The sequence below is a fragment of the Schistocerca gregaria genome, chromosome 7 (assembly GCF_023897955.1).
Source record: "Schistocerca gregaria isolate iqSchGreg1 chromosome 7, iqSchGreg1.2, whole genome shotgun sequence".
In the NCBI taxonomy this organism is placed as follows: domain Eukaryota; kingdom Metazoa; phylum Arthropoda; class Insecta; order Orthoptera; family Acrididae; genus Schistocerca; species Schistocerca gregaria.
In genome coordinates this window covers 518408418-518434616 of record NC_064926.1, presented here as the reverse complement: position 1 = coordinate 518434616, position 26199 = coordinate 518408418, and the positions used below count along the sequence as shown (strand labels likewise).

At 43.3% G+C, this 26199-nt stretch overlaps 1 protein-coding gene across 2 annotated transcripts in view; it reads right to left on the bottom strand.

The window, feature by feature from the left end:
• The window catches only part of LOC126282013 (zwei Ig domain protein zig-8-like), a 1268067-nt gene that overhangs the window by 60095 nt on the left and 1181773 nt on the right, over positions 1-26199 (bottom strand). For both annotated transcript variants that reach the window (XM_049981405.1, XM_049981404.1), the window contains one exon: positions 5911-6124. In XM_049981405.1, coding sequence (XP_049837362.1) covers positions 5911-6124 — 214 coding nt within the window. The remainder of the gene's footprint in view (positions 1-5910; positions 6125-26199) is intronic.

Genomic DNA, 26199 nt, shown 5'->3' with positions numbered 1-26199 from the left:
CTAAGCCATGTCTCCACAGTATCCTTTCTTTCAGGAGTGCTAGTTCTGCATGTTTCGCAGAAGAGCTTCTGTAAAGTTTGGAAGGTAGGAGACGGATACTGGCAGAAGTAAAGCTGTGAGTACCGGTCGTGAGTCGTGCTTCGGTAGCTCAGTTGGTAGAGCACTTGCCCGCGAAAGGCAAAGGTCGCGAGTTTGAGTCTCGGTCGGGCACACAGTTTTATTCTGCCAGGAAGTTTCATATCAGCGCACACTCCGCTGCAGAGTGAAAATCTCATTCTGGAAACATGTGATACGAAACCCCACTGCTTCCTGCACATGTACCCCGAATCAATATGGGATATGATCACCATGCACACGTACACAGGCCGCACATTGGGTAGGCATTCTCTGGGTCAGGTGGTCGAGCAGCTGTTGGGGTGTAGCCTCCCATTCTTGTACCAGTGCCTGTCAGACCTCCTGAAGTGTTGTAGGGGTTTGAAGACGTGCAGAAATACGTCAATCGAGAGCATTCCAGACATGCTCGTTAGTTCGTAGATTGTCATCTGGGTCGGGTGTAAAGCAGTCGAAAAGAACTATTTAAATGCATGGACTGCAAACTTAACACAGAATTAGAAAGTAAAATAATTATATGCCTAACATCGAAATTTGGAAGGACAAAATAGTACAAAAAGTGGAAAAGCTCTCCGGTCTAGAAAATAAGATTTTGGCAGAAGCAAGAAAGATATCAGAAATAGATTGGCACAAGCTGTTCGACAAAACAGCTCCACAGTCATCAAATATCTTCATACTAAAGACTGGTCTGATGTAGCTCTCCACTCTCGCGTGTCCTGTGCCAGGCTCTCTATCTCTGCATCACTAGAGCCGTTTCAACCTATTTGCTACAGTCAAGTCTTGGTCTCCCTTTAAAGATTTACCATCACTCAACAGAACCTTAATCTATTACAAAACGAAGATTCCTCGTTTTCTCAGGACGTGTCCTATCAACTGATCCTTTCTTTTCGTGAAAGCGTACAAAAAAATTTCATGTCTTACCAATTCTTTTTATCTACTGTTCATTAATTAGCCAATATAATCTTCAAATTCTTATGTAGTGCCACATTTGAAAAGTTTCTATTCGCTTTTTGAGTGAATGGATTTTCGTCCCCGTTTCGCTTTCATGATAAAAAACATCAGAAAGCTTTTTAAAATTGTAGAAAATGTTCCCTCAATAGAGCGCTAACAGATATAGGTATAAAGTGATAATCTCGATCGCAACATCAGTTTATTTTGGCTCGTAACCGAGTCCGGTATATAATTTAGACCCTCTTTAAAGCGTAATCACCATGATGGCGGCTAGTGGCGGTGGTCTGAGCTTTACCCATAGGATTACGGACGTCAACTGTTGCCAGCATGGATAAATTTCTGTTGCGAACAAGAGAGTTTTACTGAACTTGAACCTTCGAAAACGATTTCCTGACACTTCAATTCATATTCGTTGTTAACAGTCAACACGTTGCTCTTCCTACAGAGACGGTTTTGCTGCTGTTGTCAGATTGCATTTTACATCTACAGTACTTGTAACGTTGTCAGTTAATTTGGTCCTCAAGTAGAGTAAAGCATGTACTCATTTTGTGTGCTACTTTGTAATCTAATCCGTAGCATTCAATTAATACAGTTGAGTTATACTCCAAAAGAAAAGAAAACCAGCTCTTCAAGAGAGGAGAGCTTCAGGAAGTAGGCAAGTGAGTAACGCTCTGGTCCACTTGAGACCACTGTGCAAGTAGTTATTCGGCTTGGCAATGAGTGATAGAGTTTTAGGAGTCCTCCTGACACTTATCGTACAAAATTCTGTCCAGTTTGCAAGTTAGATCGTCAAAATCCAACGATATTTTCAGGGCCTTGCAAAATATGGAGAGAGATCCAGCGATCTCGCGGACCAACGTACGGTTTGGCAAGCACGATGAGAAGCAGTAGAAACTCTCGCCCTGTAGGGGTTCGAGCATTATCATGTTGAAATGTGAACCAAGGATGGCTTGTTGTGAAGGGCAAAAAAACTGGGCGTTGATGTAGTGCTGTACTGTAGGGGTCCTGCGGATGACAAACAAGAGGGTCATGCCATGGAAGCCAGTGGCACCCCAGACCATCACTCTTAGATGTCGGGCCTTATAGCGGGCGACAGTCACACAGACACGTGACTGTCGCCCACCATAAGCGGAACAATCAGGAGCGGTGGTCTGAGGTACCATTTCTTTTCATAGTAGGACCCCTCTGATTGACATCCGCGACACCCTTACAGCACAGAGGTACGTCGACGATATATATTCTATTCCCAGTTTTGTGGCCCTTCAAGGCAAACAATTCTGGCTTTACATTTCACCAACAAAATGCTCTCCCACCCACATTGCAAGAGATTCTACTGCTTCTCTTCGTACTTGCCAGACTCTGCGTTAGCCAGCAATGTCGCCATATCTCTCCTCCATTTGGGCCATTATTAGTAGGGCCCTCCAACCAGCTAGGGAATTTTGACAATGTAATCTGTCAATGGGACAGAATTTGGCACGACATCTCTCAGGAAGACATCGCAAATCCATCAGTCATTGGCAAGCCGAATATGTGCTTAGAGTGTACTCTTTATTTACTTTTCCTGATAGGTACCTAATAATCTTTTTTTCAAAACACCATCCATCTTGTTCAATCGATCTTGTAAGCCCTTTGCCGCCTGTATCAGAATTACAGTTTCATATAGTAACCCTAAAGTTTTCGTTTCTTCTCCGTGACGTTTAATTCCCTTCCCAAATATTTTATTGGTTTATTTAACTTTTTTTTCTTCTACTGAGCTTAATTCTGTCTAGTGTGGGATCCACTTTACTCAGGAATTTTGCCAATTTATTGCATATCACTTTCCGTTCGGATGCCGTTCCTGTCACCGCAGGCATCAGTGACCTAAGCAAAGGATGTTGTGTGTGCAACTTGTCTGTGAGTTGTGTAAACTTTCATCAGTGTGTAACTGTATTTTAACTGATTGTGATCTATTTTGTGAGGTGCAGCCTAACCTTTCCCTAAAAAAAGTTAAGAGCAGCAAAATAAAAAAAGACACAACTCCCACGGTCGTTAAGCATTTTATGCTCGTCTGTCTCATCTTCTCCTCCCGCTGAGCGTGCTGCTACACCAACATGTCCCTGATTTCTTGTTCTGTTTGCTCAATATACTGATGAGGATTAAGCTGCAACCATGCCTTCTTCACTTCTTAACTACTCTTTCTATTTTATATTCTACAACTGTTACAGCTGCAAGCTAATTTCAGCACAAGTCTTAGATAACTTTTTGCACCCTACATTTTATCTTTGCTATCTTCAGAATTTGGGAGAAAGTAACATGTAAACGTAAGTTTGTTTCAGTCTAACACCAGTCGTAGGGTCTGTATTGCCTCTAGATTTCTCATGTTGCTCTGGTGCTGAGATCCTGGAGGTCGGCTCGTACAAGGCATTTAAAACACATAAAAATATTTTTTTCCGTATTTTCCAAGCGTGGTTTTTAAAACTATGACTGCGTAAAACTGACATCTTTCAGAATCTGTATTCTCTGGAATACGAATTATTCTGTTATGTGTTGATACTATAAATCACGAAGAATTCCACCATATACACATTAAAAGCAGATCTTTCGAACATTCAGCTTTCCGTGTGGAGTTGTCTCCAGTTCTTCTTGTCTACGGATCTGATTCTTGAAGCTAAAATTCTCCAAGTTCTCTTCATGGATGAATTGATCTAAGTAAATCTGAATAAATTTGAAGTTAGTTGTTGCAGAATTTTTGTTCTTACATTAATATGTTTTGTCAAATTTTGATCAGACAGTATCTCGAAATTTTCACATTAACAAAGGCAAAATTTCATTGTTCGCTCAAGATACGAAAATTCCTCCGATCACATCAGAGGCATCCTTACTACTACTTCACTCTGCGGTAGTAACCATATTCCCAAGGGCTTACAATTTTTCTTCATAAAAGAATTTTTATTAATTTTGATTATTATTTCATAAATAAAGGTAGTAATCAGTATTAGACTAGCGTAATTAATAAAAGAAATTTTAAGTTTGCCAAATAAGTCGGAACTTCAAATATTTCTTAGAAAATAATTTTAACTGTACATTCATACTTATCGATTGTACGAGGGCTATTCAGAAAGTAAGGAACGATAGGTCGTAAAATGGAAACCACACTGACAATGAAAACTGTTTTATTTTCAAGGGTTAGCTACACCTTCGAGCTACTTCTCCACACAGTCGCCGCTCAGACTTGGAAACCTGTCATAGCGCTGTTCCAACTTTTCAGTTCCCACGTTACTGAAGAGAGCCGGCAGTGCTTTTCGACAAATTTCTACTCAGGACTGCAGCTCGTTGTCTGTGTCAAAATATTGTCTTCATAGGCAGCGGTGCATTTGAGCAGACATGAATCTCAGGGGTAGCCAATTACGGGTTGTATTGAGGGAAATCAAACACGTTCCATCGAAAACGCTGCAGGAGCATCTTCATTGCCCCTGCAGAGTGCGGCCGAGAATTGTAACGTAGAACGAACCGCATGACTGCTATATTATATGGATTGCATAGCTTGAGGCTAAATCTTTCGCCAGCCCCTCACACTTGGCGGAAGACGCTAATTTCTAGCCATCTTTAAGTTCTCATTCTGAGCTCAAAACTGAAAAGAGCGACATATGCGATCGACGGGCGTGCTAGACACAGTGCCCGATGCATCTCTGCAAAGCTTCATCAGATTTTCACTGTATTTTCCATTTTGGGACCGATCGTTCCTTATTTTCCGGGCCGTCCACAGTGGCCGAGCGGTTGTAGGCGCTTCGGTCCGGAACTACGCGGCTGCTACGGTCGCAGGTTCGAATCCTGCCTCGAGCATGGCTGTGTGTAATGTCCTTGGGTTGGTTAGGTTTAAGTAGTTCTAAGTCTAGGGGCATGACCTAAGATGTTAAGTCCCATAGTGCTTAGAGCCATCTGAACCATCTCTTACTTTCCGAATAACCATCCTAACATGGAAAATAAAGTAATTCATTTTCATAAATTTTAGCTTGAAAAATAACATATTTTGTATAAAACTGTATGTAACTTTTCAGAAAAGCAGCTGAGATAACACTGACCTATCCAACATTCGAAAAATAATACTGGTAACGACAACTACTGGTTGGCTCAAAGGGCTCTGAGCGCTATGGGACTTAACAGCTATGGTCATCAGTCCCCTAGAACTTAGAACTACTTAAACCTAACTAACCTAAGGACATCACACACATCCATGCCCGAGGCAGGATTCGAACCGGCGACCGTAGCAGTTGCGCGATTGCGGACTGAGAGCCTAGAATCGCGAGACCACCGCGGCCTGCCGACAGCTACTGTCGATGAAAAATAATGCTAGAGGAGGATGTTCCATTCACAACAATTACCACGACAAACGGCAATTTGTTTGGACTACTGCTACAACATAGATGAATAGTAAACCTGGAGCGTAAAAGAGCAGTAGAGGATGGGAAAAATGTAAGGCTGACTGGAATATACCTACATAATGGATCGTTGAAGATTTTAGGATGTGGTACTTGTGATGAAAGGATAAGCACGAGACAGGACAAAATAAGGGATACGGCATTAAGCAAGCAAAGGATTGATTAATTTTTAAAGAAAGTGTGCTGCCTGACTATAACCGGTTTCAAATTACATCATTACGAACGAAACCCCTGAGGTTTCGGAAACTGTCCCCGCCATCATCATCGGGAATATAGCTTCTTATTGTCGTAGTTTAAAAATTGGGAATATTTTATTCACAGCTGAGAACACACTAAGTGTTGCGCAGTGTCGGGCTACTGCGGATGGGGACAAGTTGGAAGGTGGTAGGTATTGCAGCGATTGGGGATGGAGAGAGTACTTGTTGCTCACCGATGACGGTGAGGTTGACGGCGAGGAGGCGCGGCGGGTGCGTGGCCACCTGGCACAGGTAGGCGCCCTCGTCCTGGCGGCGCACCGGCTCGATGGCCAGCCGCCAGTTGTTGGGGTACTGGAAGCGCACCGACAGCCGCGGGTCGGCGCTGTAGGCGCTGTCGCCCACCGTCAGCAGGCTGACGCGGTCCGACAGCAGCCGCAGCCACGCCACCTGCACGGCACGTCACCACACCTGTACCCCACTCGTCGTTGAAACACCCGAAGTAAGTCGGGTGGGCGCTACACAAATTATTGCAAGACAATAATGTTACTTTTATCCATTGTGGATGTGGAACACTGCGACTGTGGTGTGAAAAGGCCATTTTAAATGAGCAGACAGAATTGGCGAATAACTCCTTCTTTCAGAATTTTAAAGATTCTTTGAACTTAAAAAACTAAACAGTCATTCAGAAACAAAATGGCCCACACACACACACACACACACACACACACACACACACACACACACACACACACATAAAAGCTTCTACCACTTCTGCCCCCCCCTTCAGCTCCCCCCCCTTCAACCCCCGCCCCCCTTCACCCCCCCCCCCCCTACAGCTCTCTTCTCTCTCCACATCACCCTCTAAACCCCCCCCCTCTCTATTTTCCTATACCCCCTCCCCCCCACCCCCAACTCCTTTTCCACACCCTATCAAATACCAGCATTACTTAATATTTTAAGTTAACCATCAACCCTCTCATCCCAGACATCATATGCCAAGATCAGCCAATGTAAGGAGCAAGAAATTAGCTGTCATATTACTCTCAATACCAATAATCTTGAATGTAACTGAAATACAATGTAAAAAATTTAGTTTTATATACCTGTTAAAATTGCACAGTTAATTTATAAATAAACATTTTACTAGTTTAAGCTAATTTACATTTATTTTCTATGTAATAAAGACATATCTCTTGTCAGTGTGAGTGATGACTAATAATGTCTCTGGTCAAGTTGAAATCTTTGATACTGTAGTTATATTGCAATCATTGGCTTGTTTATAATGTGTAAATCCTGTATTCGTATCTGTGGCTAAGTGTGTTCAGCGATGATTACGAAAAACAAGATATATGTTTTCCAACAGTGCCTCATAAAAGTAATATACATCTAGAGAAAGTTTTAACCTGTGAAATTGTGAAAAACAAGAACAACAATGGTTTCAAGAATACCTCCTAAAAGAGATATATATACCTGCAGAAAGATTTATCTGTAAGTAACACCTCAAAACGTAAATTAAACTGTAAATATTTCGTGTAACTGTACCACATGTAGTGATTATTTGCTCTTATACGTTAAACATAAGTTATGCTGCAAATATTTCGTGTTACTGTACCACATGTAGCGATTATTTGTTCTCGTTTCTATCTAGCCACAGATACTCAACCACCCACACAATGGGTACAAAAAAGCCCTGAATGTATATACCATCTGATGTTGAGTTGCTAGGCAGCTCGAAACCGGTCATGGTTAAATAAAATACATCTACATAAAAGGTGACTGGTTGCAGTAATTTCTGAAAACCTAAATAATGTTACTATCTATTGTCATTATAGAGGTTGTTTTAAAAGTCGTTGACCAAACAGTACTGTGGATAGTGCCATGTATTTCTAAAAGGCCTAAAACGACTTCAAATATCAGAAACGACATTCCATAGGTCAATGAAGAGCTGCAAAAGAGAAGAAAGGATGAGAAATGAAGAAATAAGAAAAGAACTGGTGTCATTGCCATTAACAAAAGCGTAGTCATACCAAATAGGATTGGAAAGTGCACTATTGCGTGTTACCTCAAAGAATACCTGGGCGAGCAATGGAATATAGTCCTGTAGCGAGCAGTCGTGTGGGAGCACCAAGAAGAGATGGTGTGGCCGGAACAGGACATAAGGCCTACTTCTGGACTGGCAGAAGAAGAAGGATAAGAAGAAGAAGAAGAAATCCATTGTTATGTCGTGTTTGTGCACTCAGATTCCGTAACTTGCAGAATCCACCGGATTGGGAACTGCTTTGTACTGCCCAAGCACAACCTGAAGCCCCCCCCCCTCCCCACCCCTCCCACCACTACTCCCACTCCTACCTCTCCCCGACGTCCTCACCTCTGAGCTCTGTCACACAAAGCATACATCAAAAGACTGTGCATACAGCATACGGAACTTTTGCAAAAGCTAATAAGTACTTCAGTCTCATCAACGGGTTCCCAACCCAGAATAAACAACGCCGATTCGGGATAAGCTTGTGTTTCATTACACTTGTCACACTGCAAGTACAATAAATTATTGACTAACTTCTAGGAAGCGCTATTTATTTCTTGCATCAATTATTTCACTATATTTTCTAGGCCACCTATTGTTCTTGGCGAAAGCGTAAGTACAGAGATGCTAGCCACTCTCCTACACTTGGTGTTAGAAACTGACGCAAAAATGTGAAAGTATCAGCAGTGATCAACAGCATGAGGTTGTAGACGGCAATGGATATTACTACGTTAAAGACACGTAATGTGTATGTTCAAGACATCTGGCCTGTAACTATTGCTCCACTGGCTGAAGTTTCCGTGTTAATTCCCCATTCAGGTACCCAGGAGAGGGCTGCCAAGGAGAAGATGACCACGAGATAAAGATTGAATAACCAACGTTCTATGAATGAGGGCGTGGAATGTCAGAAGTTTGAATGGGGTAGGGATACAAGAAAATCTAATATGGCAAATTCAGAGGCTCACTATACTTATTGTGAGTATCAGTAAGGTGAAATGGAAAGAAGATAAGGATTTCTGGTCAGACGACTATAGGGTAACATCAACAGCAGCAGAACTGGAGCAGGATTTGTTGTAAATAAGAAAGTATGAGCAGTTCAGTGATAGCGTTGTTCTCTTTATATCCGACAAAAAAACAATGCTGACACTGATAATTCAGCGGCAAGACTCACTCCTGTGCGAGAAAGTTAAGGAATTCTGCCACTTTTGATTGAGATAACCCGTGACGACGAAGCTGGGATGGCATGAAAAGAAGCCTATTACACGCAAAGAGGACATTTCCGGTCAAGAGAAGTCACATATGCATTAATACGATGGAGATATTTCTAAGAATGTGGTTTTGGAGCACAACGTACTATGGTAGTGAATCACGGATGGTGGGAAAAGCGTAATAGCATATAATCGAATCGTCTGAGATGTGGTTCTATAGAGGAATGTTGAAACGCAGGTGGAATTGTAAGATAAGGAAGAAGAGGTTCCTCGCAGAATCGGCGAAGAAACGCAGGAAAACTGTGAAGGGAAGGAGACGAATGACAGGGGAACATTTGTTAAGGCAGCATGGAATAACCCCCTTGGTTCGAAAGGGAACTGCTCAGAGTAAAAGATGTAGGGCAGACAGAGGTTGGAATACATCCAGTCAGTAGTTGATGATGTAGGCGGCAAGTGCTACTCTGAAGAATATAGGATGGTGCGGGAGAGGGATTGATGGCGGGTCGCATCAGTCTAGTCAGATGGTCGATTAATGAATGAAAGAAAAAGAAAAAAAATAATAAAATAAAAAATGGTTAAATGTAATACACACAGCTAGAGAATCTGACCAACGTTGTGCACCACTAAAGTCAATCACGTCAGACAGCTCGCCAGTGTCGGTGGTGAATTCTCGCACATTCAGGAAGAAGTGTCAGTTTCGGTGTTATCATCTCCAAAGTAGCTCCCAAAGCGGACGTTTAGTTCAGCCAATCAGAGGCTGGTAACTCCCTCCCCTCCACTTTAGCTTCTTCTATCATTTGGTCGTCTGTGTAGCTTTCAAAAAGTGATTAACCTTTTCTTTTAGTTCGTGGATGTCAGATCCTCTTTGCCTATATATGCCTTGAGTTTCGGAATTAGTCTTTTTTATAGTTATTAGCGCATTCACAAGCAAATCCTATTTGGGGGCGGGTCCACATGTTGACAAAGTTGTTTCTACTGCGCTAAAGAAGTTTGCCTAGGAAGCCTTTACACATCTTCACTACAGCCCAGACGTCCCCCCATGCTATTCCATTTCTTAGAACCATGAAGAAAGATATTCGCGGCCGTCAGTTTGCTTCGGACGAGACAGTGCACTCCTGGCTAAAGTCATAGCTCCTTAAGTAACCGCAAACATTTTTCTATAAAGGAATAAATGTACTAATAGTTATGACGCTATACGATGATATAAAGGATACTTACTTTTTTCCCATCGTTTCCGTTTTCCTTTTGACTACGCCTTATATTATGAGCCAGTTCTAACTCGCCGCGTGGGATTAGCCGAGCGGTCTGAGGCGCTTCAGTCATGGACTGTGCGGCAGGTCCGGGCGGGGGTTCGAGTCCTCCCTCGGGCGTGGGTGTGTGTGTTTGTCCTTAGGATACTGTAGGTTAACTAGTGTGTAAGCTTAGGGACTGATGGACCTTAGCATTTAAGTCCCATACACACACACACAACACACACACACACACACACACACACACACACACACACACACACACACACACACACACATTCCAACTCGTATCTGGAATGAAAAACACGTACAGCACGAAGAAGATGCTCTTATTTTGTTGCCTAAAGATTTCCATCCCTCTACGATCCGGCTGTGTACCAACTGGTGTAACCGCTTGCTTTGCCCTGTATCGTGATTAGTAACCCAACAGCTATGGACGCACAACCTTGCCCTAATATTCTCACGATATTGAGGTTCACAAATCTATGTCATTCAGAAAACTCTTATTATAATGACTGTATGTAAGTCACACGCAAGATAATAAAATATGTAAGTACATCTGTCTAGTGACACAGAAATCCATGTTGTAGTTTACGAACACGTAACAAATGGCATCATTCAATCTTGAAGTCTACTGAGCCACACCTGGAACGTCTCCAGCAATCGATATGAGAGAGGCTTGCCGCGAGTGCAGTGTGGCTCATGTAATCAGTGGCCAGGGAGCAAGAGTGTCACTAGGGAAGGCCACGACGTTGTTGTCACAGATTTGCTCCAGACTTTGTACATATTTAGTAGGCCACGAAAACAACTCAACTCCCAAGTAGTGAGGTGCATTACATCTGCAATTCCGAGAAAATCTCTATTATGTAACTGATGTATCTGTGTGTAGATACTGAACGTTAGAGTTGATCGTGGTCGAGTGGTCTCCGGCACGGTAGCTCGGCGTGTTTGGTCAGAGGTTTAGCTGCCCCTCTGTAATAAAAAAGAATGAGTGAATAGATCATCAACGGACTCCAACGGGTGTCATGGGACATTCACCCCGAACAAATGCAACGAAGAAATGAATTTCAAATAGATAAATAAAAGTTGTAGGCGTTCGAGCAACGTATAACAAACGCCCTTGAGGCGGAACAAAGAAAACCCGAGGCTCAAACAACCCTAGCTTATGCTAAACAGGAATAGCACACTCAATAGGAGGATGTCTAAGTCCATGTACGTGACACTTATTCCACCCCTGATGACGTGCGCAGCCCCTGTCTGGGGATATGCTGCGCCCACCGCCTGCGCCGTCTGCAGCTCATACAGAACAAATTACTAAAAATCATAAGCAACGCTCCATGATACAAACGATCGCGGACTTTCACCGGGAATATCGGCTAGATACCATTTTGCAGGGATTCTAAAATCTCTTCACACGACTGTACAATAACACAAGACACTCGTGCCATCCGTTTATCCTTTCTCTGGGTAACTACGATCACAACCATAGATGGAGGCATAAGAGCCCAAAGACGCAATTGGCAAGGAACTAAACATCTATGGTCCATAGCACGCTAACACGACAGTACTGGCGAGTTCCTGCAACACAGCTACTACTGGTAACGCCAGATGCAGGCAAACGCAGGGAAACCGTACTGTACACAGCACGCAAACCAGCCACACACACACCCTACACTGTCTGTGAGCCGATCTGTGACCAATCGCCCGCTAATGTATAACGACCTTGAACTGTTGCAGGGACGCAGCAACTGCAGAGAGCCCCGCAATGAGCTTCCGCAACGACAAAGGTAACGATGCACGATACCTCGCACTAACGTAACCACACCTTGCATGCACTGTCGCAGATAGCAAGCCGATACTGCCCTTAATACCCGTCCTACTGTCGCAGATGTTTTTTTCCCCCTTGGCCCTTTCCTTGGCACTTTTTTCCTCTTTCTTTACAACCGCTACCCTTCGATCGCTTTCGTCCACTTTCTATCTCCTGATGGACCATGTTACTGAGTAATATTACCCAGACGCATGGATACCATCACAGCCCCCATCCTGTGAATCCTGATTCAAAAAGTAACATGTTATACGGAGGTGGCAGTAGAACTTTTGGTTTGGTCAACACGTCAGTGTGGGCACGAAGGGGCACCATCCTTGTTTTGACGATTCGACTCCAACTAAGGCACAATTTTTAATATATATTTCAATCACCACTGGGCATATTATTTCATTTTATGACATTTGAGAGGTATTATAATTTTAAAAACCACGTCGATTTGCTTGAAGTTTTAGTGCATTTCATGTTAATTAAGTACTAATTATTTGTAATTAAATTTAATTATTAGAACAACGCATCAATGGGTTTTCCTGAAAATGTATGCCTGTTGTGATTTGTGAAATCCCATTTTACATGCTATCTGGTAAGGTATCCGGACCAGCATCGCACCTCGACGCTTCGAGCTGCAGACCCAGGGGAAAGACACATTTGGCAGTTACCCTGTTAACCTGAGCAGTTGTGAGACGTTACTGATCTGCATCTGCATCTATATCCAAGTGATTACTCTGCTATTCATAATAAAGTGCCTGCCAGAGGGAACACTGAACCACCTTCAAGCTGTCTTTCTACGATTCCACTCTCGAACGTGCGGGGTTAAAACGAGCAATAAAATTTCTCTGAGCGACCCCTGATTTCCCATATTTTATACTGATGATCATTTCTCCCAATATAGGTGGGTGCGAACATAATGTTTTCGCAATCGGAGGAGAAAATTGGTGATTTACATTTCATGAGAAATTCCCGTCACAACGAAAAACGCCTTTGTTACAACAACTGCCACTGCAAATTACGTATCATGTCTGTGCCATTATTTCTCCAATTTCGCGATAATACAAAACAAGCCGCCCTTCTTTGAACTTTTCGAAAGTCATCCGTCAGTCCCACCTGATGCGCATCCAACACCGAACAGCAATACTCTAGAATACAGCGGACAAACGTGGTGTAAGCCGTCTCTTTAGTAGACCTGTTGCAGCTTCTAAATGTTCTGCCAATGAATCGCAGACTTTGGTTGGCTCTGCCCACAACATTGTCCATGTGATCGATCCAATTTAGTTTATGTTTAATTGAAATCCCTAGATATTTAGTTGAATTTACAGTCCTCATATTATCGCGTAATCGAACTTTAGCGGATTTCTTTAGTACTCATGTGAATAACTTCACACTTTTCTTTATTCGGGGCCAACTGTCACTTTCCGCACCATACGGATATCTTATCTAAGTAAATCCGCAATTCCTTTTGGTCATCTGATAACTTTACAAGACGATAAATAGCAGCGTCATCTGCAAGTAATCTACGAGGGCTACTACATCTACATCTACATACATACTCCGCAGTCCACCATACGGTGCGTGCAGAGGGTACCTACTACCACAAATAGCATCTTCTCTCCCTGTTCCACTCCCAAACAGAATGAGGGTAAAACGACTGCCTATATGCCTCTGTACGAGCCCTAATCTCTCTCATCTTATCTTTGTGTTCTTTCCGCGAAATGTAAGTTGGCGGCAGTTAAATTGTACTGCAGTCAGCCTCAAATGCTGGTTCTCTAAATTTCTTCTGTAGCGATTCACGAAAAGAACGCCTCCTTTCCTCTACAAACTCCCACCCGAGTTCCTGAAGCATTTCCGTAAAACTCGTGCGATGATCAAACCTACCAGTAACAAATCTGGGAGCCCGTCTCTGAATTACTTCTATGTCGTCCCTCAATCCTACCTGATATGGAACCCAAGCGCTCGAACATTACTCAAGATTGGGTCGCACCAGCATTCTATAAGCGGTCTCCTTTACAGATGAACCACATCTTCTCAAAATTCTACCAATGAACCGAAGACGACTATCTGCATTCCCCACAACTGCCATTACATGCTTGTCTCACTTCAAATCGCTCTGCAATGTTACGCCGAAATATTTAATTGACGTGACTTTGTCAAGCGCCACACTACTAATGGAGTATTCAAACATTACACGATTCTTTTTCCTATTCATCTGCATTAATGTACATTTATCTATAATTAGAGTTAGCTGCCATTCTTTACACCTATCACAAATTGTGTCCATGTCATCTTGTATCCTCCTACAGTCACTCAACGACGACTCCTTCGCGTACGCCACAGCATCATCAGCAAACAGCGGCACATTGCTATTCACCCTATCCAAAATATCACTTATGTAGATAGAAAACAACAGCGGATCTACCACACTTCCCTGAGGCACTCCAGATGATACCCTCACCTCCGATGAACACTGATCATCGAGGACAACGTACTGGGTTCCATTACTAGAGAAGTCTTCGAGCAACTCCCATATTTGGGAACCAATCCCATATGCTCATACCTTAGTGAGGAGTCTGCAGTGGGGCACCGCATCAAACGCTTTCCGGAAGTCAAGGAATATGGCATCCGGCTAATACCCTTCATCCATGGTTCGCAAGATATCATGTGAAAAAAAGAGCGAGTTTCGTTTCGCAGGAGCGATGCTTTCTAAAGCCGTGCTGATGCCTGGATAGCAACTTCTCTGTCTCAAGGAAATTCATAATATTCTAACTGAGAATATGTTCGAGAATCCTGCAACAAACTGGTGTTAAGGATATTGGTCTGTAATTTTGAGGATCCGTCCTTCTACCCTTCTTATATACAGGCGTCACCTGCGCTTTTTTCCAGTCGCTCGGGACTTTACGTTGGGCCAGAGATTCGCGCTAAATGCAAGCTAAGTAAGGAGCCAATGCACTAGAGTACTCTCTGTAAAACCGAATTGGAATCCCATCAGGGCATGGCGATTTATTTATTTTCAACCCATTCAGTTTTCACAAACCCAGGGATGTCTACTACTATGTCCTCAATACGGGAATCTGTACGAGACTAAAACCGCGGTATGTTTGTACGATCCTCCTGCGTGAAAGATTTCTAAAAATGCTAAATTTAAAATTTCAGCTTTCGTTTTGCTGTGTTCTGTTGCAAGGACAGACTGACCAGCGAGTGACTGGATGGAAGCCTTCGACCCGCTTACCGATTTTACGTAAGACCAGAATTTCCTTGGGTTTTCAGGAAGATCGTTTGCTAAGGTATGACGGTGGTAGTGGTTGTATGCTTCGCGCATCGCTCTTTTTACAGCAGCACAAATCTCTAGTAACTTTTGCCTGTCCGCATTCTCCCGATCTTTTTTGTACCGCGAATGCAACTGTCTTTGCTTCCTGAGCATTCTCCGAATTACGCTGTTAAACCACGGTGGGTCTTTTCCTTCCGTAACCCACCTTTTCGGCACATACTTGTCCAATGCGTGATTTACAACGTGTTTAAAATTTGCCCATAATTCTTCCACGTCCATCGTACCGGAAGTAAGTGAAGTCGATTCATTTACTAAATGGGATGCTAACAACTGTTTATCTGCTCTTTCTAGTAAGCATACTCTCCAAGGCATCTTGACCGACTTTTTAACTTTCGTAACCATAGTCGTAATGACAATATCATGATCACTAATCCCTGTCTCAACACTGACACCGTCGATGAGGTCTGGTTTATTCGTGGCTACCAGATCTAAAATATTTCCATTACGCGTTGGCTGTCGATTTAGCTGCTCAAGGCAGTTTTCGGATAATGTGTTCAAAAGTAATTCACAAGACGGCCTGTCTGTACCACCTGTAATGAATGCATAGACATCCCAGTCTATACTAGGTAGGATGAAGTCGCCTCCGTCTAATATAGCATGATCGGGGTACTTCTGCAATACGGAATGTAGAATCCCTTTGAATGATTTTAGAACTGTTACGCTGCAAACTGGTGGCCGGCAATAACACCCCACAGTTAAATTTATTTCTCCTAGCCCTGTTAAACGTGTCCAGATAACTTCACAATCACACTCTACTTTGACCTCAGTAGACACAATATTTTTGTAAAATGCAATGAAGACACCTCCTCCTACTGTGTCTAATCTGTCTTTCAGATACACGTTCCAACCCTCACTATAGATTTCAGAACTTCCTACCTCAGGGTTCAGCCAGGTCTCAGTCCCGAGAATACTGTCTCCTATGTCGTTAATATAGATCAGGAATAATAGAGGGCCTATAACGCTTTCTTGGAGAACGAAGGATATTACTTATGTTTTACTAGACGACTTTCCGTCTATTGCTGCCAACTGTGACCTTTCTGACAGTAAATCACTAATCCAGTTACACAACTGAGGCGATATTCCATAGACACGAAGTTTGGTTAGATGACGATTGTGAGGAACGGCGACGAAACCCTTCTGGAAATCTAAGAATATCGAATCAATTCGACATCAACTGACGGTAGAATTCACTACTTCGTGAGTATAAAGAGCCTTTTGTGTCTCACAATAATGATGTTTTCTGAATCCCTGTTGACTATGTGTCAATAAATTCTTTTCTCCAGGCAATTCATAATGTTCAAACACAGTATTCGTTCCAAAATCCTACTGCTAATAGACGTTGATGATATTGGCCTGTAATTCAGCGGATTATTCCTTTTTCTCTTTTTGGGTATTGGTGTGACTTGAGCAATTTATTAGTCTTCAGGTACGGAACTTTTTGTGAGCGAGTGGTGGTATATAATTGCTAAATATGGAGCTATTGTATCTGCTTGCTGTGAAAGGAACCGAATGGATATACTATCTGGGCGGAGGCCTTTCCTTTATTAAGTGATTTAATCTGCTTTGCTAAACGAAGGAGATATACTTCTATTCTTCTCATCTTGGTTGTTGTTATGGATTGGAAATCAGGAGTATTTACGTCGTCGTCTTTGGTGAAGGATTTTCAGAAAACCGTATTTAATAACTCTGCTTTAGTGGCACTGTCATCAGTGATTTTACCATTTTTATCACGCAGTCTTGCCGCTGATGTGTTTTATATATGATCAGAATCTCTTTGGAATTTCTGCCAGATTTCGAGACAGAGTTTCGTCATGGAAATTATTAAAAGCATCTCGAATTGAAGTACGCCCTATATTTCGAACTTCAGGAATACGTTGCCAATCTTGGGGATTTTGAGTTATTTTAAATCTGGCACGATTGTGTTGCTTCTGCAAACAGCTATCTGGCCCATTTTCTGTAGAATGGAGGATCATTACCATCACTCACTAATTTATGTGGTGTATATCTCTCAATTGCCGTCGATACTATCTCTCTGAAATCATTCCGCATTTTTTTACGGTTACGTGATCAGATCGGAAGGAATGGAGAATGCCTCTTAAAAAGGCGTTAAGAGCATTTTTATCAGCTTTATTAAGTATATGTACCTTGTGTTTCTTTTTGACGGTTGTAGGCGTTACCTTAGTCAGACAAGTTGCAACTGCCTTGTGGTCGCTAATCCCTGTATTCGTCACGATACTCCCTATTTGTCCAGGAATATTTGTTGCTGAGAGGTAAAGGGTCAAGTATGCTTTCGCAACCACTTACGCTTCGAGTTCGCTCATAAACTAATTATTGAAAATAATTTTATCAGAAAGCACTCAGTACAGACGTTCTACGCCTGCCGCATATCGAGGGTAAACTGAAGTCACCAACGACTGTAATTGCATGATCTGGGTGATTATTTGAAATGAGACTCACGTTTTCTATAAACTTTTCAGCAACTATATCTTTGAGTCGAAAGGGGGGGGGTCTGTAAAACGATCCTATTAATATTTTAGTACGTTTGTCAATTATAACCTCTACCCATACTATTTAGCAGGAACTATCTAATTCAGTTTCACTACAGAGTAAACTACTTCTGACAGCAATGAATGCTTTACAATCAACTGTATTTAATCTATCCTGTGTCGCCCTAACCGCCGTCTGCTTCACGTCTGCTGTGCAGTGAGCTACGTTAATTTAAGTATTAACTGTATTTTTCTTACTTGTCGCTTCTTCTTCCGTGTGTTTTTGCTTAAAGGAAGCTCTGATTGTCGAGTCCTATTAATAGTGTTCCATAGATTTCGTGTTTGTTTTGAATACAGTCAGAGAGAGTCCCTTCAGTCAACCATAGTGCCAGTAGTGCTAGTGTTTGTTTTCAATACAGACCAGAGACAGGTAATGCTATTTTCATTGTTTTCTACAAGAGGTGGTTAGCAATGGCAGTTTACTCAATAATCAGCCGCCTTTAGTGAATTAGCAGTCTAGTTAAAGGTTGATTAAATCTCTTCAGTAAATTGATTCCTTAGGATGGATAGGATGTGTGACTGCTGTGTACGGACACAGGAGGAGCTGGCCACTCTTCGCGAACAGCTGAGTGTGGTGATGGCCTCGGTCAACCGTCTTCAGGCTGCTGCCTCAGAGTGTAGCGGCAGTGGGGAGTCTGGTGCGTCGCGAGGTAGATCCCAGGTGTTAGATGCTTCACCCACTGTCCCTGCTGTCGAGACATCTTCGCGGGTACCGGGCGCCGTTGGGCCACCCTCTCTTCAAGGGGAGTGGCGGGTTCAGCGGCGTTCGCGGCGCACGAGGCGGAGGGTCAATGTGGAGGCTGGCCGTGTGGCATCGCCCGCTCTGCCTGTGAGTGGACATGTGGTTGCTCCTTCAGCAAGGTCCGACCAGGCACACGGGGGGAGGGGTTTATTAGTTATTGGGAGCTCCAACGTTAGGCTGGTAATAGAGCCCCTTAGGGAAATAGCGGAAAGGTCGGGGAAGAAGGCCAGTGTTCACTCTGTCTGCTTGCCGGGGGATCTCATCCGGCGGCGATAGAGAGCACTGGATGCACCCGACTGCAAATTGTTGCCCATGTCGGCACCAATGATTCCTGCCGTCTGGGTTCAGAGGTCATCCTCAGTTCGTACAGGCGGTTGGCGGAGTTTGTGAAGGCGGAATGTCTCGCTCGCGGGGTGGAATCACAGCTAACTATTTGTAGTATCGTTCCCAGAACTGATCGCGATCCTCTGGTTTGGAGCCGAGTGGAAAGCTTAAACCAGAGGCTCAGACGATTCTGCGGAGATCTGGGGTGCAAATTTCTCGACCTCCGCTATCGGGTGGAGAAATGTAGGGTCGCCCTGAATAGGTCAGACGTGCACTACACGCCGAAAGCGGCTACAAGGGTAGCGGAGTACGTGTGGAGTGCACATGGGGGTTTTTTAGGTTAGAGAATTCCCTCCCTAAGGCCGACAAGACGCCTCCTGAGACGCGGCAAGGTAGGAGTAGGCAAAATGCAACAGGGAATAACAATATTAATGTGCTAATAGTAAACTACAGGAGCGTCTATAGAAAAGTCCCAGAACTGCTCTCATTAATACACAGTCACAACGCCCATATAGTACTAGTGACAGAAAGTTGGCTGAAACCAGACGTAAACAGTAATGAAATCCTAAACTCAGATTGGAATGTATACCGCAGAGACAGGCTGGACAGTGAAGGGTGAGGCGTGTTTATAGCGATAAGAAGTGCAATAGTATTGAAGGAAATTGACGGAGATCCGAATTGAGAAATGATTTGGGTGAAGGTCAAGGTTAAATGCAGGATCAGACATGGTAATTGGATGTCTCTATAGGCCACTGGGCTCAGCAGCTGTTGTGGCTGAGCACCTGAAGAATAATTTGGAAAATATTTCGAGTAAATTTCCCCACCATGTTATAGTATTGGGTGGAGATTTTAATTTGCCGGATGTAGACTGGGAGACTCAAACGTTCATAACGGGTGGCAGGGACAAAGAATCCAGTGAAATTTTTTTAAGTGCTTTATCTGAAAACTACCTTGAGCAGTTAAACAGAGAACCGACTCGTGGCGATAACATATTAGACCTTCTGGTGACAAACAGAACCGAACTGTTTGAATCAGTTAATGCAGAGCAGGGAATCAGCGATCATAAAGCGGTTACTGCATCCATGATTTCAGCCGTAAATAGAAATATTAACAAATGTAGGAAGATTTTTCTGTTTAGCAATATTGACAAAAACCAGATTACAGAGTACCTGACGGCCCAACACAGAAGTTTTTTTCTCAAATACAGATAGTGTTGAGTATCAGTGGACAAAGTTCAAAACCATCGTACAATATGCGTTAGATCAGTATGTGCCAAGCAAGATCGTAAGAGATTGAAAAGAGCCACCGTGGTACAACAACGGAGTTAGAAAACTGCTACGGAAGCAAAAGGATCTTCACAGCCAACATAAACATAGTCAAAGCATTGCAGACAAACAAAAATTACGCGAAGCGAAATGTAGTGTGAGGAGGGCTATGCGAGAGGCGTTCAATGAATTCGAAAGTAAAGTTCTATGTACTGAATTGGCAGAAAATCCTAATAAATTTTGTTCCTATGTCAAAGCGGTAGGTGGATCAAAACAAAATGTCCTGACACTCTGTGACCAAAATGGTACTGAAACAGAGGATGACAGACTAAAGGCCGAAATACTAAATGTCTTCTTCCAAAGCTGTTTCACAGAGGAAGACCACGCTGTAGTTCCTTCTCTAGATTGTCGCACAGATGACAAAATGGTAGATATTGAAATAGACGAAAGAGGGATAGAGAAACAATTAAAATCAGTCAAAAGAGGAAAGGCCGGTGGACCTGATGGGATACCAGTTCGATTTTACACAAAGTACGCGAAGGAAATTGCCCCCCATCTTGCAGCGGTGTACCGTAGGTCTCTAGAAGAGCGCAGCGTTCCAAAGGATTGGAAAAGGGCACAGGTCATCCCAGTTTTCCAGAAGGGACGTCAAACAGATGTGCAGAACTATATACCTTTATCTCTAACGTCGATCAGTTGTAGAATTTTGAACACGTATTATGTTCGAGTATAAAGACTTTTCTGGAGTCTAGAAATCTAGTCTGTAGGAATCAGCATGGGTTTCGAAAAAGACGGTCGTGTGAAACCCAGCTCGCGCTATTCGTCAACGAGACTCAGAGGGCCATAGACACGGGTTCACAGGTAGATACCGTGTTTCTTGACTTCCGCAAGGCGTTTGACACAGTTCCCCACAGTCGTTTAAAAAACAAAGTAAGAGCATACGGACTATCAGACAAATTGTGTGATTGGACTGAGGAGTTCCTAGATAACAGAACGCAGCATGTCATTCTCAATGGAGAGAAGTCTTCCGAAGTAAGAGTGATTTCAGGTGTGCCGCAGGGGAGTGTCATAGGACCGTTGGTATTCACAATATACATAAATGACCTGGTGGATGACATCGGAAGTTCACTGAGGCTTTTGGCAGATGATGCTGTGGTGTATCGAGAGGTTGCAACAATGGAAAATTGTACTGAAATGCAGGAGGATCTGCAGCTAATTGACGCATGGTGCAGAGAATGGCAATTGAATCTCAATGTAGACAAGTGTAATGTGCTGCGAATACATAGAAAGATAGATCCCTTATCATTTAGCTGCAAAATAACAAGTCAGCAACTGGAAGCAGTTAATTCCATAAATTATCTGGGAGTACACATTAGGAGTGATTTAATATGGAATGATCATATAAATTTGATCGTCGGTAAAGCAGATGCCAGACTGAGATTCATTGGAAGAATCCTAAGGAAATGCAATCCGAAAACAAAGGATGTTTGTTACAGTACGCTTGCTCGCCCACTGCTTGAATACTACTATGCAGTGTGGGATCCGTACCAGATAGGGTTCATAGAAGAGATAGAGAAGATCCAACGGAGAGCAGCGCGCTTCGTTACAGGATCATTTAGTAATCGCCAAAGTGTTACGAAGATGATAGATAAACTCCAGTGGAAGACTCTGCAGGAGGGACGCTCAGTAGCTCGATGCGGGCTTTTGTTAAAGTTTCGAGAACATACCTTCACCGAAGAGTCAAGCAGTATATTGCTCCCTCCTACGTATATCTCGCGAAGAGACCATGAGGATAAAATCAGAGAGGTTAGAGCCCACACAAAGCATACCGACAATCCTTCTTTCCACGAACAATACGAGTGTGGAAGGGAGAACCGATAGAGGTACTCAGGGTACCCTCCGCCACACACCGTCGGATGGCTTGTGGAGTACGGATGTAGATGTAGATCCTTACTGAAAACTGCTAGGTAGTTCGAAAACATGTTGGCTGAACGTATTTCCGGCTTTAGCCAACTTTCCGTACCTGGAACTATTTGAGCTTCAGTGCTTTCTATTAGGGCTTGGAGCTTTGGTTCTCTCCCAACACAATTACGCCAGTTTACAAATACAATACCGATCGTTTCTACAACTACCTTACTGTGGTTTACCAGCCCCCTTTTAGACGTACGCTCTATCTGTGGTTTCCTGAGACCCTCTAACCTAAAATACCGCCCATTCCCTACCACACAGACCCCGCTACCCTTGTAGCCGCTTCCTGTGTGTAGTGGACCCCTGAACTATTTAGCGGAACCCGGAAACCCACCACATGATGGCGCAAGTCAGGGAATCTGCCGCCTAAATGGTCACACAACCGCCCGAGAATCTCATTCTGACCCTCGACTCGGCTTCACACCAAAGGACCACAGTCTGTTCTGTCGACAATGCTGCACATGGTGAGCTCCACCTGAATCTCGCAAGGTTTTTACTACTTCCGCTAGCCGACCAAAAGCAGAGAGAATCTCGAATGTCGATACATGCCATTGGTAACAACATGAGCCACCACCTGCAATTGGCTGCACCCTGTATTCTTCATGGCATCCGGAAACACCCTTTCTATATCCAGAATAACCATCCCTGGGATGCCCACTGGTTTCCTTCCCCTCTTCGGCAGCCATGTTCATAAGGGCCCCATTACGGTCCTAACGTGGAAGCTCCTTACTACATGCAAACCCATCTATTGGGAATGTCCAGGCCGAGAAACTTCCTCTGGAACAGGGTGGACGACTGCATCCGGCTCAGAGACTTCGTCAGCCACGTATAACGCCCAAAACCTGTTCGAAAAACCAACCGGGGAGGCCCTACAATCGACCCCTCAGAAAGTCCTTCGCTGCCTGCCAGATTTTGGAATTACGTCCCACTCGACCACGGGTGAGGGATAAAGCTCAGTGTAGGCAGTACCTGGGGTAGCTACAGCAGTGTATCGATCGGGTGTCACGTGGGACGTGTGCCACTTCCCTCGCATACCCGCGTCCGACCCCCCCACAGTGATGCCCACTGGTATCAGCCTCAAGAAGGCTGTGTGACAGAAGCCAACACAGCATGGAGCTGTGAGCAAAGGGTCCCCCACTCAGCTCGCATCTGAACACAGCAACCGCAGTTCCTATCCAAAACTTAAGTGACTCTTGCTTGAACTCGTAAAAATATGTACTAAACGAACGGTGTGTTCGCCTTATCAGGAGCAGGAGCTCGCGATACACTCTCACTGATGGTCTGACAGACACTTAGCTGTTCTAACCAAAACAAGCAAAATCCTGTACGATAGGAGGGTTGATACATGCTGCACTGTTATTAAAACCAAAGGTTATGGCTTATAAGCATTAAAACACGCAAGAAATAACAAAAAATAAACTAATAACTTCACTGATAACTGAAAACAGTCGCTTCTGTTTGAAGCTTCATAAAAATATGTCATAACCGAATGGAGTCCTCGCCTCAATAGCAGGAGGAACTGGCAGTGCACTCTCCCCGGCGGTATAACCGATTTAGCAAGAACGAATAGAGTAGGTGCAATTTTTTTCAATATCACAGAATTCACACTGGTGCTACAAAAGTGAAGATTTGAACGGGAGCCGGACCGTCGCCACATAGGCGTTAGTCTTACTCCGCTCGAACGCTAGCCACTTGGCCCACAATGAAATCTAACGGTGGGCGCCTACGCACAGATACATCTGGTACAAAACAGAAGTGTAAAACTTGTCTTGTGATTTTCTCAGGATTGCCACAGTAATGCAACCTGCTATTTGCACATTGTGCTGCTTTAATGGCCTACTAAAGGTGCGCAACATTTTAAGTAAATACGTTAACCCAACGTCGTTACCTCCCACTGTCAAACATGTATCTGACTGGGAACGAGGAAGTGAACGCACAGTCACCTGGAGTGCCATTGTTAGCACCTAGACTACGTACTGGAGTCACGTTGCTGCGACCGCTGAGCTGTGAGGACTGAGCCGAGATTCGGACATCGATGGTAGGCTGTTTCTCTGCCAAACCTCGCTGCCCTCCACAGAGAACGGTGTCCGGATGCATGTCGTGCAGTTTACGCGCAACGAGTACAAGCTGTCTTCCATTCACTTGGCTACCTTGAACGAAATACGATGCCCGGATGGATGCTACAGAGTTTCAGGCACTGGGTGCAGGCTTTTGACCTGCTTTCTTATTTCTGCCATTTCCGGATTATGAGATAGATGCTGTACCTTCACTTTCTGAAAGTATGGTTGTATAAGTAATGGGATCATATTACCGTTGTGGTCAGCTGCGGCCTGCCGAAAGACAGATAATCCACCATGCCAGTAATCGCTGGGGTGATGTCAGTGTCTGCGTGTTGTGGTTCACCAGGAAATTTTTTCTTAGTAGAGGCTATTTAACCTACATTCCTCTTTATAACTGTCGTTTGGTACAGCAGTGTTACAGGTATGTGGAGTGTGGTTCATCAGAGTATGTGACTTTCTTTGCCATTAACGTCGATCTGTTTTTTGGTGACGTCAGAGGGCCAATATTGTGGATGATCATTCTTATTTGTGACATTGTTTGCCTGTCATTGTGGTTCGTTACGTGGTTGTCTTTTTAATTGTGCTTCTTAAGGTTTTTGTTAATTGTTGGATTAAGTTAATGTTGCCTCCTTGTGTGAACTTGTATCCACGTGAATAGGTATATGTTAGCACTTTGGTTTCTAATAGAAATGAACGGCTTGTTTTGGAATGTCAAACTCCGTGCTCGTTTTAATTTTTATTTAATGTTTGGCTTGTCCTTTGTTTACATATGCCTGTAGCTGTGTGTCTTTTGATGTTTTATTGACATGTTGAATTAAGAATCTTGCCACCATTAGATTATATTTGAATGCTTATTGCTCTGGTAGCGGCAAGACTCTCTAACAGATTTATCGAAATATGTGAAGCCATTGATCTGAGGTTGCCACCATTTCATTCCGAAAAGTATAGTGCACCAGTTGTGCCACGGTTATGTGAAGACTTGATTGGTTGCGAAGCTAATTCGTTTGTATTTGATATGTATGATTTTACAGAGTTTTGTTTCGAAGATATATTTCAAAGACATTGCTAACTGCTTGGAAATGTCTTCCGTGATTCTTAAGGAGAAAGTACTACTGATTTCGAAGTTAATGGTACCGTAACTTTTGGTTGTAGCAATCTGCATTTTGAGACTGTACACCAGCTTACAGTATTACTAGCACTTTTGGTATACAATTGACTCTTGGTAGTATATATAGGCTGACTGTTGTTTTCACGGTTCTGTACTTCAGTCGGTAAAAACGAAACTCTTGTAGCATCACTTTGTTGTCTCTCTACCTGCCCCACGGTTAACATCCTTTCTTCTTGTGGACATGTAGATGTATCAAGTGGAAATTTAGTCACATGCTATAGTCAACAGACCCTTGGTACCGTGAGAAACTTAAGCTTCAAATACAATGCAGTCAAAGATAAGGCCGCCTGTAAGGACCTCTTTTTTCCCAAGAATGGACAGAAACGCCAAGTTAAAATTTACGTCAAATACTGAGGTCTAAATTCTCTTGGCTATGCATACTGTACACTGACGTCAAAGCAGGAAACATTTCACATTGTGGCTGCAAACTGCGCCGTATTTTCACCTGGTGGCAGACAGTGGAACTATTATTTCTTCATCGTAATCCGCGACCGCATCGATTAATGAACATCCGTATGATGTTGCAACAGTTTGCGATGTATGCAGCCCGCACTATACACAGCCCGCACTACAGCACTCAGAACACCGTCAGTTTCATTAAAGCCATCTAGTATCTACACACGTGTCGGGCCCTGTTTCCATCTGAGGTATTAATACCAGTGTATAGATTAGTGATTGATCTCCTTTTACATTGTAAGAGTAATACTTTTATTCATTATGTTACTTGCATTTCAGGTTCACCGTATGATCTCGAAGCATGATACAGGTAATAAAAAAGAAAATATGCCACAACGAAGGTAGATAAACTTTATTTAATTGAT